The following is a 19,297-nucleotide window of genomic DNA, read 5'->3' on the forward strand; positions in this document are numbered from 1 at the left end:
ATATGAATGAGTTAGATGATGAATGGCATCTAGTTTTTTCTTGTACTAATTTTACCAAGGAAAGAAAACATTTATACAATAGTTGTGAAATTACAGATGACGGACTCACTGATGTTTACAAGAGAAAAGCTGTTATCATCAATATCATGAGTTACAATACATTACCATTAGCAGTTTTCCTGAAAAAATACAATTGCTTCCTCCAGTGACTCTGCCCAAGTTGGTAATTAGATACTTTGCAAAGTTGTTTACTCATGTACCGGTATGTTCATTGTTGCATTTATTGCATTCACTGATGCAATTCAGTAATGTAATTATGTAATTTTTTCCACTTTGTACTAAGAGTACTGTACCTTACAACACTCTCTGATAGTGTATGTTGAGTACTAATAAAATGTTAAATGTTAAATGTTAGCACAAGGTATCAAGAATGCAAGGAATTACCCATGCTTGGACTTTCAACTCTGATCTTTGACATCGAAACATAACCAAATATGGGTGTGTCATAGCCAACAACCACATGACATATTTACAACCAGATGACAGGACTCCCAAACGCGCGTACTCCCTCTATCGCTCAACAGGCTCAACTACCGCTCCGCCTGTTGCATTGCAACACGGGAAATGAGTCACATGATTACAGCTGCAGTGACCCAGTTGTCCCATAGCTCGGCTGTGGTCCCCACGATAAGGCATAATGAGATGGCGTCGCTTTTTGAAAAGGTGGTATTCTTCACAGCTCTATTCAACACTGGTAAGTCTCTTAGTCCTATCCCCGTCAACAAGCATTCAGTTATTTTTATCGTGGAAAACTAACCGAAATGGGATGCATAATAATTATTATTGCTGACATCTTTCTCAGGGAAGGCTTGGCTCCCTCTCATTTGTCAGTGCAGTGCCGCCCTGCCCTGCAGCCTGGGCCGTACAGTCTAGAGAAAGCCGAGCGCCTATGAATGATATTGTCAATTTGACGGCCAGGCCTCGGCCGTTTACGCGTAATTATATAATTATCAACACAAACTTTCGTTTCTCTTGATCACGCGAAAAGGCGAACCATTATGTACGGATTTTTTTCTGATGTTAAACCTGTCACAGTGTCATAACCTTGCTCCAGTTCCGGTTCCATAACCCACAAATTTTCCCAATGACACAGACTATAGGTTGAAAAGCACAAAATCTAAAAACAAAAACGATCTTGCCTTAAATTGTTCAATGACAAGATGTCTTCTTGTTTTCGTCCCTGACTGAACGGTGAATTTTACACATTTATATACTTAGTATCATGGATGTAGTTCATATATGTTCTTGGCATTTATCACGTATGTTCTTGTAATCACATGAGACCATGGGATTTAGCTTTATTACATAGCTGTACATATTGCAACATGTATTTTCCTCGCGGTGGGGAGTCTGCGTAGAAATCGCAATATTTACTAGTATACCTAATAGAATCTTGCCTCAAATGTCTCTCTATAGTGACAGCTGTCGATACTCCAGCTTTATTCTCTCTGGAAGGTACACAACGCACATTGTTGACTGAGGAAAGGCTAATACATGATAGGCAAGAAATGATATTTGATACACCTGAAGTAATAGGACATTCACATGACTTTGAACAGAAAATTGATACAGCATACTTGTATATCAACTCCACTGTTAAAGTTGATCTGGATATATTTGGACAAACTACTGAATGCTATCAGGTAAGAATTTGAGTTCCTTGTGATGTGAACCACAGTGTGCACTCTTTGAGTGTCCTTGAATTCCAAATATCTGAGGGGGTCGTTTATCATTGCTGACAGTCCACTAGAAATGTAATTCCTTGGTTTTGTTTCAAACCCCTCCCCCTCCCTTTGTCAAATCAAAACTGCTAAATGCGAAATTGTTTCAGGAAAACTGTGCTGTTTATTATTTATGGAGAATACCAACCACTCTTTGATGCACATAACATCTACACATAAATATAGAGATAAACATACTAAAGTACACCAGTTCAATGTCTTATAAAAAACTCATATATGTAAGTTTTGCGCCCAAACACCCACCCTCCTTTAAAGCTGCAATTTTTAGTCCCCATGGACACTGTCCGGGGGGACTTATAGGTTTGGTCATGTCCGTGCATGCGTGCGTGCGTGCGTGTGTGGTGCGTCCGTCCGTTCACGCAGATATCTCAGAGATGCAAGAAGCGATTTCATTCAAACTTGGTACAAGGATTACTACATATGTCATACAGATGCACGTCTATTTGTTTTGTGATACAATCCAATATGGCCGCCAGGCGGCCATTTTATTACGATTTTTTCATGTACAGAGCCATAACTCAGACATGTTTCAACCGATTTTATTCAAAGTTGGTACAAGGACATTGACCAATGTCATAGATATGCACGTCAATTTGTTTTGTGATACGATCCAATATGGCCGCCAGGCGGCCATTTTATTACGATATTTTCATGTATAGAGCCATAACTCAGACATGTTTCAACCGATTTTATTCAAAGTTGGTACAAGGACATTGACTAATGTCATAGATATGCACGTCAATTTGTTTTGTGATACGATCCAATATGGCCGCCAGGCGGCCATTTTATTACGATTTTTTCATGTATAGAGCCATATCTCAGACATGTTTCAACCGATTTTATTCAAAGTTGGTACAAGGACATTGACTAATGTTATAGATATGCACGTCAATTTGTTTTGTGATACGATCCAATATGGCCGCCAGGCGGCCATTTTATTACGATTTTTTCATGTACAGAGCCATAACTCAGACATGTTTCAACCGATTTTATTCAAACTTGGTACAAGGACATTGACCAATGTCATAGATATGCACGTCAATTTGTTTTGTGATACGATCCAATATGGCCGCCAGGCGGCCATTTTATTACGATTTTTTCATGTACAGAGCCATAACTCAGACATGTTTCAGCCGATTTTATTCAACGTTGGTACAAGGACATTGACCAATGTCATAGATATGCACATCAATTTGTTATACATATATAAGTCAATTTGTTATGTGATACGATCCATATGGCCGCTAGGCAGCCATTTTATTACGATGTTTTCATGTACGAGCCATAACTCAGATATGTTTCGACCGATTTTATTCAAAGTTGGTACAAGGAGATTGACTAATGTCATACATATGCATGTCAATTTGTTATGTGATACGATCCAATATGGCTGCCTTGCGGCCATTTTGTTACGACTTTTTCATGTACAGAGCCATAATACTCTCAGGCATATCTCAACCGATTTATTCAAAGTTGGTACAAGGACATTAACCTATGTCATACATATGTATGTCAATTTGTTTCATGATATGATCCAATATGGCTGCATGGCAGCCATTTTGTTACAATTTTTTCGTGTCCTTAGCCAAAACTTGGGCATGTCTCAACTTATTTTATTCACCAATTTTTATCATTGTACAAGGACAGTGACCTATGTCATACATATGCACATTGATTTGTTTTGTGGCCATTTTTTTCCGATTTTTTCATGTCTGGAACCATAACTCAGACATGTATCAAGCGAATTTATTGAAAGTTGGTACAAGGACATTGACTTATTTATGTATGTCGATTGGTTTCAGTGTTCTCCACAAATGAAAATTAAAGGCGGGCGGCTAATTAGCATATTTATTTGCATAATATTTGCATACAATTTACATATCACCAGGGCTATTCATGAGGCATTCCAGTGATGAGATATACTTCTGACATTTTTAATATTTTCTCCATTCAGCAGTGATAAATGGCAAGCTATACAATTTATTTTTAAATTTAATTACATTAAATAAATAATAAAACATCAAAAGTGAAAAAAAAATTGAACTAATACAAACAATACACAATTTAGTAGCCTAAATATATTGCACAATACCAACATGAAAATTCAAAAGTAGGCTACATGAGAAGTAATCAGTGTTCGAAATAATCTGTGGCAAATGGTGGCACATTTTCATATGATCCTCTGTTACTATATGTTTGTCTGTAGCCGGATTGGTAAAGCCATGAACGTCTTTTTTACGTGCGGCGTCCATGACAAGTTTATACGGGACTGAATATTTGCACTAAGTTACAATGCGGAGTCAGCGGAGCATGCCTGCAGAGAAACATCCGTTGACTTTAAAACTCTATTCATAATAAAGAGAGGCCCGAAAAAAATGATACCAGGTATTTCCAAGAGAAAGATTTGAAATTTCATCGACTCATAGTTCGGCAAACGTACAAAACTTTGACAACTGCGCGGCGTACCTGCCATGCATGTTTGTGTGGAGCACGCCGCGCTGGCGCTCTTGATCTCGATCACACGCGACCTTTGAACTATATAGTACAGAACCGTATGTACATAGCTGCTGTATTCGGATGATCACACGAATGATGATTTTAGCTCGTGCTGTTTTCTTTTTACTTCATTTCATTGTGCCTTTAATATTTTAAAAGGGTCACAGATTTTGAAAGTTGATCAAACGCAACTGCTTCTCTAAGTCAATCGAGTGAATCGCTTGCAAGTTACGAATGCGTGACAGGAAGTGACACACATGGCTTCAACGTCATGTGGACGTACACAGATCTCAAAATGGCTAACTCGGCTCGGATACGCAACGACCTGAACACGCGAAATACCATACTTTTTTGCATCTGATATTTGTGTCAACCAATCATACGATTTTAGCCACATCTGATCGAAATCACTTTTCCTGACCTTCGGATCCTTACAAGTACGAGACATGGGCGGCAATGGTAGTTGCCTATAGTATAGATGCTTTGACTGAGTGCCCGCTGGCAAAAATGCAACACCGAGCCTTGTACCGTGTCTGTTGTATGAAATGGACGGTGTCTGTACGTACGTCGGCAGCTTAACACATTTCAAGCTTTTGAATTGAAGTCTTAGCCAATGTTCATCGGCACTACGGCCGTTTCACACTAACGCTCGCTGAAATAAAAGCGTGACAAAATCGCCGCTGAGAAACAATAGGTCTTCAACCACATTTTACTGAAGAGTATCGGCGGATATGAAAGAGGATCGTGCGAAAAAAATAAAGGATCGGGGCCAATCCTGTTAAACGGCCTGGGGAGAACATTGAGGATTGCATGCAGTCGCAAAAAACCCCCGACAGATGTGTGAACGGCCCCTCTTTATTACACTACGTTGTCAGTTGCTGTCATTTTTATTCAATAGGCTTTCAGATATTGTTCGGACAACTGACTGTGAAAACAGTTTAGGCTACAGAAACAAAGGTGGGCGGGCGAGATAAAGGTGGGCGGGCGAGATTAAAGGTGGGCGGCGACAAAAAGAAGCCGGGCGCACCGCCCGTCAAAAACCCCTCGTGGAGAACACTGGGTTTCACGAGATGGTCCAATATGGCCACATGGTAGCAATTTTGTTATGGTTGTTTCATGTCGAGAGCCATAACTCTGGCAAGTCTCAACTGATCTCATTCAAAGTTGGTACATGTACATTGACTTACATCATACATATACGTGTTGAGTTTTGAAACAGTAAGATCAAATATTGCTGCATGGCGGTGATTTTGTTACAATTTTCTAATGTACAGAGCCATAATCAGACATATTTCCACCAGTATCATTCAAAGTTGGTACAAGAACATTGACCTACGAGTATTTCATACATATGCTCGTCAATTTGTTTCACGTCATGTAGCAGTAACATGTCAATTATTGAAGTTTTGTAAGTAGGCTGATATGTCAAGAAATATGTACTGCATCAATTCATGAAACTTTATACAGATGATAACTGATGTTAAGCTCACATTGCTTTAACATTGAAAAAGACATTTATCAGTGTCATTTTAATTAATTTGTAATTGCATAAGTAATGGACTTTCCAATTAGGGTGATATAGCCATAAATTAATACAACGTCAAATGTGATGAAACTTGATACAGATGTTGATCTCATAGTGTTGTAAATACTGCATCAAACTTTATGAAATATGGTACCAGTGATAATCTGTCAAGTGTTAGAATTGTGTACACAAATGTTTTGCACATCCTGTTGATTAATTCCTAGTTGACTCATTTTCTGAACTTTAGGATGGTGGCCTACATTGGTTTTATGTTTTCATCACCATGGAACTCATTCTTGGCCATTGAGCGTCATCTGTATCAAAGTATTTTTATCACAGACCTAATTAATGAAGAGGACTCTATATACTCTGAGGACATGTAATCAAAGTACCCATTAACAAGTGGGGACTGTGTCATCAACGATGACTTTTCAATCCCAGTTTTTCGCATTAGTGGAGTTATCCTCCCAGTCAAACACCTGGCTAGTACTCATCTCAACCTTTTGTCACCTTTTGCTAATCCTGCAAACAGAGTTTATACAAGCCTTTGATTGATGGTTGGTTCAAATCGTCAACGGTCATTGATTCCTCACCACCAAGGCTCAAATTTTCTAAAAAACGGTCTTCCAGTTGCATTAGAATTTGAATATAACCACAGAGTTTGAACTGCAGCAGCTTCGCGCTGACTGCTTGGCAGTTTGTCTGCATTTTTGCGGTCGTAAAAAACAAAAAAGTGGCATTTTCTGGAGCACGTGCCCGCGTGCTGCCTGTTTGGTGTCTACTTACACAATGAACGCTTTCATAGCTTTGCGCCCTTTTATAGGGAGGCTTCGCCTTTGAATTTAATTGTTGAATGTTGATCAGAGGTTTCTATTATTTCCTTACTTTGATACTTCAAATCATATTTAAAAATACTCAGGATGGGGAAATTGCAAATAGCAACAATATTCTAATATCCATATGAAAAACATTTATTCCTGTCATCAGTCACTGTAAATGTTAACAGCAATAAGAAAATGCCTTCAAACAACAACAACTTTACTAGCTATAATAACAGCAATGTGTTTGACATAGTCAGTGTTTCACCAGCATCATTCTGATGAGGGAGGAATGTTGATGTATCTCGCCCATTCTGAAGAAACATTTTCAATGCTACGTTAAAGCCGCACTTTTCAATCCCAGGTTCTCGCATTAGTGGAGTTCTCCTCCCAGTCAAACACTTGGCCAGTATGATGTTTGATTTCTATAACATTAATTACACAAACTGATCTCAACCTTTTGTCACCTTTTGCTAATCCTGCAAACAGAGTTTATACAAGCGTTTGATTGAGGGTCGGTTCATCGATTCCCCACCACAAACGCTCAAATTTCCTAAAAAATTGTCTTCCAGTCGTGTTAGACTTTGAATATAACCACAGAGTTCGATCGGCAGCAGCTTCGCGCTGACCGCTTGGCAGTCTGTCTGCGTTTTTGCGGCCAGTAAAAACTAAAAAGTGGCATTTTCTGGAGCGTGTGCCTGCGTGTTGCCTGTTTGGTGTCCACTTACACAATGAACGCCGCCATAGCTTTGCGTCCTTTTAAAGGGGGGCTCTGCCTTTAAAGTACTAGTAACTCACAATGGACAATTATGGCTTGACCTCCACACTTGTTCCAAGTCTGAGGGCTTAACCATGTCAGGAAAAAATGAATGAATTTCTGCAAAATTTGTTTCAAGTTACTCTAGTAGTTCTAGATAAAGTTTCAAGTGTGCTACCCTCAACAATATTCACAAGTAGTAGTTCTAGAGAAGTGCATGTATTTAGATTGGTGTGATCTAGCTGCGATCACTAGGTCTTAACCCAGTGAAGCATGAAATATTTGTTGAGATACTACATGAAGGTAGTAGCAGCTTCCTAGTTTACTACAAGGTCATTTAGACTCATGATAAGTCTAGATGACCTTGTCAATTTTACCTTTTCAAATTGTGTTGAAAATCATGCATTATTGAGAGAGGAGATAGGAATTTCATAAAATTTTGAAGCACTTGCAAGTGTAACCAGCCATACAGAATAGTTTGAGGTAAAACAGGGATACTTTTAGCACCTGTTTAGCCACACAAAAAGATATTGATTTTTTTCCATTGACAGGACAACATAATACTATCCTAACTTTAACGTCTGTAATAGAACAAAATGAAGATGATCAGAATGATCACACTGATAAAACAGAACTGCTTCCCTATAGTCCCTATAGTCAAGGTGGCTTAACAAAAATATCGTTACACGAATGACAAAAGTACCAAATTTGCTACAAATGTTCGCATATATGTGTAGATCAAAATTAGCTATTGCTCCAAAAATTTGGGCCACTGGAAAGGCTCGATGACGTCATAAATTCAAAATGGCCGCCATTATATTGCTTAAAAATGGTAAAAACACGGCTTATTCGGACAGTTTTCAATATTTTTTTGAATAAACTGACATAAACATTCTCAATTATAAATAAAACATAAAATTGATGCTAATCAATTATTGTGATGATGTCATAAATCCAAAATGGCCGACCAAATTCAAAATATCCCCCATAATATCATGTGATAATGTTCAAATACTGTTAAGTAAGCCTGTGTCCAGCATTTTAGTCCCTGAACTGAAATTAACACTCAAAATTACAGACAACACATATAATTGATGAAAATTGATTATTGTGATGACGTCCTAAAACCAAAGTGGCAACCGAAAATTACAAAATGGCCTATTATGAAGTTCACTATGCTCAGTACAATAGCCCATTTACATGACAAAATGATAGTTTAGAGGTAATGTACTATTTGTCTTGATGATCCATAAACTCAAAATAAATGATAAATGTACCAAAACTTAGGCAATAAGCTCAACACAAGTTACAAACTATTATGAAATTATTGATTATTTAACAATGGCCTCTGTCTGAAAAACTGAATCAATGTAAAGGAAATGAGGGAAACTTTGCGCATCGGTTCTACCTTTGAACGTGTTACGATATGGTCAGTGGTTCAATAGTAGTGTGATTTCACGATAACGAAAAACATGGTGAGAAACCGGTGAATAAATCATGCCTTGACCCTGGTCATGTAACCTTGGTCCCCGAAAAAAGGTTTTATGTTCGTGAATTTGGTCATTTGCTTCCTTTGTTTGAGAAGCCTGTTTCGTTTGTTGAATTTTCTGGGTTTTTAGCTACTATAGACTATAGTCTATAGAAGCTATTGGGATGGGTATCCGTCCGGCGTCCGTCGTCAGTCTGTATGTATGTATGTATGTATGTATGTATGTATGTATGTCCGTTTGTGAGGCGTCCGTCCACTCAAATATCTTGAGAACCGCAGTACTTACTGATTTGATATTTGTTGTGTAGATGAAAAATATGATTTTGAGAAACTATATTTTTTAATTTTTTGATATTGTTGAAAATAGGCAAATTAATGCCAAAAAAGGTGTTTTTGGTAAAAAATCTTCTTCTTCATAACCGCTGGTCAGACAGCTTTGTTATTTGGTATACAGGTCCCTTGGGATAACCCAACTTAGATTTGTTCAAATTGTGATGAAATATGCAAATGTGTATTTTTGAGGAATTTTTTTGTCATTTTTGGTCAAATTTGACTTACATTGTATATAATTCTTGTACTGTATAAACCCTATCAATTCACCCAGAAAAAAATAATTAATAAGATTTTAAATAATTGAATTAATTAGGAAATCATCAAAGCCAAAATAATTTTAGTGTGGAATTATCAGTAAGTTCAACTTTTTTTGACAGTTCACAGTGAAATGCTTACCATCTTGGAGGATTAAACATGTAAAGGCAACTTTCCTGAATCCCAACTTTGATACTTCTGAACCACCATTTATGTTATCTGAAAGAAATTGCTCATAATAGTTTGTCATGATAGGGTGGTCAAATAAATAGAGATAGAGAAAGTTCTAATTTCCATTTATGGTTGTCTTGGTAAGGATAAAATAAGATTACTCTTTTGAGGAAAAAAATAGAGTGGAGGGAATAGAAAAATCTGGGACACCGTTTTTTCCCCAGACTACTCCATTGTTGATTTCTGTTAAAACATCTCAAGTCGCCATAGTCCTGTAACACCTAATTTTTTTCAGGTAAAAAACTCAAAAACGCATATTTTTGAGAGAAATGGTCACAAACACTGTGATTTCGGAAATAAACATATTTTTCATAATGTTGAGATATAGGGCTAACAGAAAATATATAATGTGTGGGGTCTAAAAGTGAAATTTATTGAGAAAAAGTGAGTTTAAAATAAGTATCATCTAACGTGTGTCTCTACCTTAAAAGAGTGGTCAAAGTGATAGGGTTTTTATGGTAAAGCTTGGCTGTAAGATTCCTCATGTACTATTTATAGCAATTATGCAATCTGTGTAAACAGTGCAATGAAAGTGTAACATGATTCCTTATAATGCTTTTGATGACCTTGAACTTCTTAAGTTTCAAACATTTGTCTCTTCAGTGTGCTTTCTCTGAGTACGTTCTCACTTATTCAACAGAACTTACTTACAATGTTAATTTGAAAGTTAAAATGTGCTTGGTTAATAGGATGAAAATACTGATAAAGGTAACCAGCTCAAGATTCTTTATAACCTGACAGATATGCTGTTTTTTTATGACTTAATTAATCTTAATTTAAGCAAGTCTTGTTTACTTTAATTAGAATGTAATTAACTCTCGTTTATTTGCTATTATAGACTAATGTAGTCTGATGAAATATGCAAATCTGTATTTTTACGGAATTTTTTTCCATTTTTGGTCAGGCCATCCTGAAATGAGCTATCAAAGATATCCACCTTCTTCATCAATACATGTGTCACAAAAGGTAACACAGCAGAGCTCTGTCAACTGTTGAGTCGCTTGTTTTTTCAAAACCGCTGGTCAGACAGCTTTAATATTTGGTTTACATGTCCCTAGGATGACCTTAGTGAGATAATTTCATACAGTCAGGAAATACTGAAATACTATAGACATGTATCCATGTCTATAGTAGCTACAGGGACTTTGGCCCTATGTTTTTATGTCTCGACGTGTCTTGACAGACACATAGTTTTGTGCTACAGTAGTTCTCTTTTTGGAGGATGTGCTGGCCTTAAAAGACTGTTTGGTCAGGGTTTTGTGAACAAAGAGAAGATTTTTTGTCGTTTAATTTGAAGCTAGCTTATCTTGCTTTTTTGCAGCTTTCGTGAATTTTATGAAAAGCGTCTTTGCCTTTTGTTTTTGGTCTCGTTTTGCTGTTTGGAAACTAAAGACATAAAAAACGCCAGGAAGAATTTAAACAGAAATTCGAAGATTAAACAAAAACAAGCACTCAGAAAGATTTTCAGATTCATCAAAAATCTTGCAAATCAAACCTTACAAAATGTTGAAATCAAAGCATTAAGCAAAGGATTGAAATTTTTTCCCATTCCGAAGTTCCTGTATAGAAAAATTGTCCTATCAGATATCAACAAATTCATTCGCATCATAAGATTGTGCAATATCATGAGAAACAAACTATCAAGAGAGCTTTGGGACTGGCATACAGCAACTTGGTGAAAAAGAACGAGACAATGACAGACAAAGCGAAAAGGACGGTAGGCAGACAAATTACCGGGGTAACGGTGTGAAGCGGACACGCTGGAGTGATGCCGCAGAGAGATCACAACCCCCCGATCCACCAAGAACGTTTGGAGAAGATATGCACAGAAAATTTGAAGGGTTAGTGCTGAACGAACAGTCGAAAAACATGCCTGATCCGGTGAATGATTGAAGAAAATAAGACTGTTTTCTTTGAAACGATAATAACGATTTAGCTAACTGTCAAATAACCGTATCCAACTTTGTACGCTGACTTTCCTACGCAATTTTAATGTATTGAGTAAGTTTAATTTAATACAACTACAGTGATTATGTTTAATAAAAATAACGTTGAATTGTAACTTTTCAAAGTGCAAAGTGTGTTTGTTATCTTACTCCTTGTACATGTGTGCTGTTTTTGGGGTGTGGTAGTAGAAGTGGCGGTGATTGGTCCAGGGTTGAAATCCGTGATAGGTAAATAGGGTGCATGTCCTACTCGTACATTCATTTGAATCAGAACAACCGGGCGTAATATTTAAGCAACGTAATGGCTGCTCGAGCCCAATAAACCATGTACATGTGTGCTGTTTTTGGAGTGTGGTAGTAGAAGTGGCGGTGATTGGTCCAGGGTTGAAATCCGTGATAGGTAAATAGGGTGCATGTCCTACTCGTACATTCATTTGAATCAGAACAACCGGGCGTAATATTTAAGCAACGAAATGGCTGCTCAAGCCCATTAAAGCAAATCTCGGAATTTCTAGACTTTGTCATAAAACCAATCGTGCAAAGACGCCTTACATATGTCAGGGACACACAAACTTCATTAACCCTTTTCCTGCCAAGTCGGTGAAAATCCGCTTGAAATTCGGTGTAGCTAGAATCTGAGCAGCCACGGCCGTTATCCCCCTAAGGCGGTGGAAATCGGGCTACTTTTTGGTACCCCTTTCCTGCCTAGTCGACGGAACTACGTGTAGCAAACCCTTGCTCACGCTAGGGGTCGTTTGAGGACAGGTTTTGGGCGAGGAACGGCGTTTGCTCTCGAAATGGGTTCACAGGGAGTGCAAGGACAGGGAAAGGTGCAGAAGCTACCCAGCCAGTCCCCTACCCCGTTGGGGACTGTTTTTTTTGGGGGGGAACGAGTAGCATACTTGGCAGGTGAGCATGGTGACGTATCCTAGCGGAGTTTGGTCTAACTTGGCTCTGAGGCACTACTAGATTGCGCGGCCGAAATTGACCGTCTCGGCAACGCTAATCTATAAGGCAACCGCCTAAGACCGCCTCAGCTGGCGGTGCAATTTTTGCCAATGGTGCGAGACGAAAATCACGGACTTAGTCCTGATTGACGGGAAGTGCGGACGGATTTGACGGACTCGGCTTGATTAGTCCCTGACATGGAACTGATCGGAACGGACTTGAGCGACATTTGTGAAGGGTAACCACCGCTTTTAACCGACTTGTTACCTTCTCGAAAAGACTACCCAGTCAGATGTCGGACGTTGTCGGCTGCACTTGGCTCTAGACGTTCAAGCCGTGCAATGAAACACACCGCCTCAGCCTTGCCATTCACGAACAAAGCCTCGAAATTCCATCCCATTGTTCAACGACTTGGCGGCTGCGGTTAGGTGCGTGAACCGTTGTTCACCGACTTGTTACGCCTATGTTGTCCCTGTGAAGTTCGGCTAACGGCCGAGTCTAACGGGAGTTGGCAGACCTGTGTTTGGTTTATACCGTAGTATGACCGACTCAGGTAGAGGTACCTGTCGGTATATTCCGAGTTTTACGCACTCGGGCGTCAATGACAGGTCGTCATCACCGCTGATGACGTAGACGTGCTGGCCACGTAATTTGAAGGAGCCATGTTTGCCCAACGGATGAGGCCGAGACAGCTGTTGACAATTTTGGTATCCTTCATCTTTGACCGCCTTAGTTGGGTAAGCCACTCGGAAGGCAACGGTCATGACCTAAACAAGCCGCTGAAGCACTGTTCGTTGCCGTACAAGAACGAGACGGCCAGTCCATTACTGCTTAATGGGCGATCAGTCGGGTTGGCTTGTCACCGACTTGGATGACAATACGCCCTGCTCGGGCGTACTTAGAAGGGACATGAGGTTAAAGATACGGGTTTCCCACCTGTACTGAGCATGGGCTTGGGCCAACGTCCTTGGGTGGCAGGTGCGCATGCCACGTACCCAGCTGGATGGAATGTCAAGTTGAGATGCTAATGACATTGACTATGGTATGCTAAGTGCTCGAGGGATTTGCATCGCAAACGAGTATTATTAGCATATCAAATGGTACGGACAGGCAATTTACATGACGGGTAGGAATGTCAGCGCCGGTTGGTAGCCTGATTGCCGTAGGTTCATTATAATAACAGGTGGCTGCATATATAAACACCCCTGCGTCCAATCATGTCCAGGGCTTTGTTTCCCTGTGGCTTTAAAAGGGTGGGACCTGCTAGTCTGTCGACACTGTTCCAGACATGAGCTTGACGGACCGCAAAGTTTTCTGAAGGCGAGCAGACGACTGAAGCTCAAAGATGCAGTCTCCGGGCGGTAGTGGTAGCGATCGTTGTGATGTCCCTAGTAAACGTTCTAAGAAGTCGGGCAAGAAACGCGCCCGTAAGGCGAAGCTATCTCCGGCTGAAAAACCCAGTGGTAAGCGTAAACGTAAGACTGATCGTTCTACCGATGATGATGATGGTGGGTCACCGGTTGCCAGTGGTTCTCACCCGGCTGCTCCGGGAGAGACTACTTCACCTGCAGAGACTACATCTGCTCTTGTGGGAGATACTTCACCTGCACAGACTACGTCTGCTGCTGCTAGTGAGACAGTTAGTAACGAGACGGCTGATGCCATTGGTTCTCCCCCGGCTGCTCCGGGAGAGACACCACCTGTTGCATGCACCATGAGCCCTCATCCTGCGTCAGGAGAGGTTCCTGTGCCCAGTGCGAAAGAGCTTGAGTCCTCGTCATCAGCAGAGGCTGCCCAGCCCGCTCCTGCCATAGTTTCGTGTGCTGCGATGTCCCCGCCGAAAAAGATAGTGCGGAGGGTTCGTTATCAGGATAGCCCACCTGATTTTGAGCCAGATATGATCCTTGATGCCGCTACGGGCGAGTTCAGGCCCAGACGCCCAGACGACGGTGATATCACCGCTGAGTCCGACTCGGAGGTTGACGAGGATGCGGCAGAGGACGATGACTTTTATGACAGGCAGTATGTAGGTGAGGCAAGCTCTGACGACGATGATGACATTGCTGCTGTGTTGGCGGAGGACGACACCCCTCCTGTCTGGCGTATGTCGGAAACTACCGATGCTAATATATTTGAGGAGACCGATTTGACCAGGAGAGAGGACCGACTTTCACCTTGCCCAGCCACTCCCGTGAGATCGATTACTTTTTTAAGTTTATTCCAGCTACACTGATCAGATTGGCAAAGGACGAGACTAATAAATACGCCAAGTTCCACCAGCGATATATCGCTAGAAAGATCGATAAATACTGGCGTAACGCTGACTACCGAGAGGTGCAGGCGTTCATTGGCGTCTTAGTCTGTATGGGTATCGACCGTAAATCATCAGTGGAGGATTATTGGTCTAGCGATCCATTTCTGAGAAACCAGGGTATTTCTACTGTGATTACCCGCAGTTGCTTTTAGCAGCTTATGCGATATTTTCATCTGGCAGACCCAGAGAACGATCCACGTTGTGATCCTGATTAGGCACGCCGCCGACGTCGGTGTCAGGAGGATCCCCTTTATAAAATCAATCCATGGATGGAGCCCATAGTTGACAGGTGCGTAAATAATTATAAGATGGGTAGAGAGATCTCCATCGACGAGGGCATGGTGCGATTCAAGGGCCGTTCTAAATTTAAGCAGAGATTACCGCATAAGCCTGACCGAGACGGTTTTAAGATATGGCAGCTATGCGACTCCACCACTGCATACATCGCTAACTTTGCACCGTACCTAGGTGTGAAATTTTTGGATCGGACTGATGGGAGACGGCAGGAGCGAGGTGTGGTGAAAAGAACTACGATGGAGCTGGTCCAGCCATTTTGTGAATATAACCACAGCTTTTTTTGTGATAGCTTGTTTAGCGCGGTCGTTACTGCAAGAGAGCTGAGGGAGACGGGATCTACGTGGGGGGGATTTTTAACCGCCGTAATCGTCGCACCATGCCCCCTCAATTAATTCCGCCGGGTAAGAGGAAGCGCCTTCCTCTGTCTGTTGGGGATATGAAAGCCACGACCAGAACGGACTCTCGTCTTAACATCACTGCTTATCAGGATAGTAACGCTCAGGTGCTGATCTTGAATATGGTCTATCCACCCTTGGAGTGCGTGCCAGTGGGGGAGGGAGACGAGCAGCGACAAGTGCCTCTGTCGCTGTATAATTATCGCCGGTACATGGGAGGTGTCGACCGAGCCAACCAGAAGCGCAAGTACTTTCACACTGGGCGCAAGAATCACAGATGGTGGACATATCTGGCATGTTACCTGATTGATGTTGCCCTGGTAAATGCATATATATGCTTCAAGCATGTACACCCTGATAGTAAGCTGACCCATAAGATGTTTCATCTGCGTGTCGGGAAACAACTCATTGGCGGTTATTGTGGGCGATCGCAGCCCAGTGTGAGAGAGGTCGAGGCCACCGTTTCTCTTGCCTCGTACATAAATCCACAAAATCAGCCGATGCACGTTGTCAGCCTTTTGGAGGGGCGGCAGAAATGCTGTAAAGTATGCAACAGAGAGGGTAAGACCACTGCGAGTGGACGACTGTCTGAGACGTCCAAAGGATGTAGTCTGTGCGCGGGTTCATCTTCACGAGGGCGAGTGTTTTGCAGCTTTTCATCATCGCATGATGCTACGAGGTAAGAGGAGCGTTGGCGTGCAGACCTCTACTCACACAGCCCCGACGACACCCATCAGCAAGAGAATCCGACGTAAATAACGGACAGGGATAGCTTCGCCTCACAGTGGCTTGACTGTATTCTTAACACGGACCATGATCACATTTTGAGCACGGTTGTGCCGTTTGTTTGTGCTTTACGATCCCGCTGATTGTAATTGAAACACGGATTATTTTGTACAATCCCCCGATTGTAATCTTTGTAACACGGACCATGCACTCGGACGTCGAGACAGACTCTGAGATTATTATTCGGCATAATGTAAATTATTCCCGAATAAAATACTATCTATGGATCGCATATTTTCGTTTGTTTTGTTTAGATGGATTATTTTGTACAATTCCCCGATTATAATTTTTGTAACACGGATCTGCCACCCCCTTTTTAATTTTTGAAACACGGACCATGCACTCGGACGTCGAGACAGACTCCGAGATTTATTGTTCGGCATAATGTAAATTATTCCCGAATAAAATACTATCTATGGATCGCATATTTTCGTTTGTTTTGTGTTTAGATGGATATTTTGTACAATTCCCCCGATTATAATTTTGTAACACGGATCTGCCACCCCCCTTTTTAATTTTGAAACACGGACCATGCACTCGGACGTCGAGACAGACTCCGAGATTTATTGTTCGGCATAATGTAAATTATTCCCGAATAAAATACTATCTATGGATCGCATATTTTCGTTTCTTTTGTTTTTACCCCCACTTTCGTTTTTGGCAGATCCGTAAGGACGCTATAGTAATATATGAAAGTGCGTTGTATCACGTGGGAGGGGCACAGCCCAACGGAGGCTGTGCTCGTGCGACGTAGACGTTGTACCAACCATCTGTCGTTTGGGTTAGTGCATAGAGCAGTTGCACTGTCCAGAGCTAAGGTGGTACAAAACTGCACCTTAGTAACAACTGCACAACTAACCTGTTAGGAAACGGTAACACTAACGAGCTAAGTGTGCACTGAACTGGCCAAACTACGTACACGCCTTCCTTCAATGGCGAAGCTATGTCGTTGGCACTACGTCAAAGCAGACTGCACTGTGCGACTCTTCCAAGTCGTTCAAAGTACGTGGCCAAGTGACACAACCCAGGGGGAACAGGACAGGTTTGAGGGTGCTGCCGCACCCATAGCACTAACCCCTGGGTCTTCTACAAACTCACGAGCGAGGTGATGTTTCCCCGGTGTGGACGTGCGTGACGGCGAACGAGCTTTACTTCCGCAAAAGTAAGCTAGAAAAGGGCATAAAAGTGCACGTCCCCCGGGGCAAAACAACGCCCAAGACCTCGTTATTTTCTCGACACAACCTCATCAGCGGTTGCCCCTCTATACGGGCATGCAAAAATTTTTGAAGTCTTACATGTATATGGTCGGTAATCGTACCTCGAAAATGCGGTATTTTCCCGCCAAATGCCTGTCAGGAAAGCGTGCAGGAGAGCCGATCTTCTGTAGACACGGAAAAGGGGGCCGGTTTTGACCGACTTGGCAGGATAACGGACAGGGGCGCTCGGCAGGAAAAGGGTTAACTATCAGTTCCACTGGCCCGTATAGGTCAGGGGCTCACTTAAGGGGAGAACCACTTGATTTCTAGGGGGGTATGGAGGATTTTGAGAAAAAAAATTGTCACCAGGTGAAGTAGAAGAAGAAAATTAAGCCTGTAATGGCTTGAGAAAAACAAATTCTCATAACAGACAGAAATAAAAAAGGAATTGTCACAATGCACTTGAAATGAGCAAAATTTTGGAAACTTCATTCTCATGTATTCTTTGCTGGCATGCTGCCATAGGCAGTGCAAATGTTTTTACCACAAACAATTCTTATGTGTTTTTTTTCCAGCACTTATGATATAAGCATTCACTACTTTACACCTCAGTGGACTTGATGTTTTCCTTCCCTTTTCTGACCCAAGAAATCATATATCAGGATTTCTGTTGCAATATCTCAATGGCATAGGCAATATCTAGATGGGACTATTTGACTTCTGTAAATTGTGAAAATTTAAAACACAAGACAGGAGTCAATAAACTAGTGTTAAAACCAATATATTATTCTCTCAATATAAATATGTTAGAAAGATTAAAAGTTGTCAATGAAAAATTGAGGAACAACAAATATAATGAAATACAATTTGTGAGCCTTGTTTCTCTGACCACAAAAGATAACACCTCCCCTGAGAACTTAAAAGGAATTGACTGTTTTAAAGAAAAGCAGGTATAGTACTGATCACAGTTGATTTGCCAAAAAAGTGTTCTACAATTTAAAGTTGTATATATACAAGACTTTCCATTTTGTTTTGATTTGTTGGAATGTAAAATGAATACATAAAACCATCCTGTGATATGTGAAACACTGGCTTAAATTTGAAAAATTGCACTGCATGCGCATATAACAAGTTAGCGTTGTTTTCCAAGGACCTTGAAAAATCAAACCGACGCCATCATGTTTCTCGGTCTGGTGCGAATTTTAAGTTTTTAGCGTGTATTTGATGATGTTTTGTAAATATGAAGTTCACATTGATGGTACTTTTTTTGCTGTCGTGTATTTTTTGGCACGAAACGCTCCTTCGATAGACTGATGGATGAATGATGGCCTCCGTACTCAGTACTCACCCGGTACCGGCGATTCCATTGCTTTAGCGAGGCAATCCCACCGGCGGCCCGTACTAATAGTAATAGCCGGGTGAGACATCTCGGGTGAGAGCGAGGGAACGCTCTCTCCTTCTACCTCCATGTCATAACAAACTAGCGTCGTTTTTAGTCCCCACGGACACCGTCCGGGGGGACTTATAGGTTTGGTCATGTCCGTGCGTCCGTCTGTCCGTGCGTCCGTCCGTCCGTCCGTCCGTTCACGCAGATATCTCAGAGACGCCTGGAGCGATTTCGTTCAAACTTGGTACAAGGATAGTACCCTACCTCATACAGATGCACGTCGATTTGTTTCACAATGCGATCAAATTTGGCTGTGTTAGAG

General features: G+C 41.3%; 1 protein-coding gene across 5 annotated transcripts in view; it reads left to right on the top strand.

Annotated features, from left to right (window-relative positions):
- Positions 1-601: 601 nt before the first annotated feature.
- Positions 602-19,297, top strand: part of LOC139122446 (heparan-alpha-glucosaminide N-acetyltransferase-like) — a 381,449-nt gene continuing 362,753 nt past the window's right edge. For 4 of the 5 annotated variants that reach the window (XR_011549472.1, XM_070687823.1, XM_070687819.1 and 1 more), the window contains exons 1-2: positions 614-754; positions 1,477-1,703. Coding sequence is in view for 4 of the 5 variants with exons in the window: in XM_070687819.1 (XP_070543920.1) it covers positions 625-754; positions 1,477-1,703 (357 nt within the window). In the remaining variant the exon portion in view is untranslated. Of the gene's footprint in view, positions 755-1,476; positions 1,704-19,297 lie in introns of all 5 variants that reach the window. The other variant, XM_070687822.1, reaches the window with a different exon arrangement.

This window comes from Ptychodera flava, chromosome 22, assembly GCF_041260155.1.
Source record: "Ptychodera flava strain L36383 chromosome 22, AS_Pfla_20210202, whole genome shotgun sequence".
NCBI classification, from domain to species: Eukaryota; Metazoa; Hemichordata; class Enteropneusta; family Ptychoderidae; genus Ptychodera; species Ptychodera flava.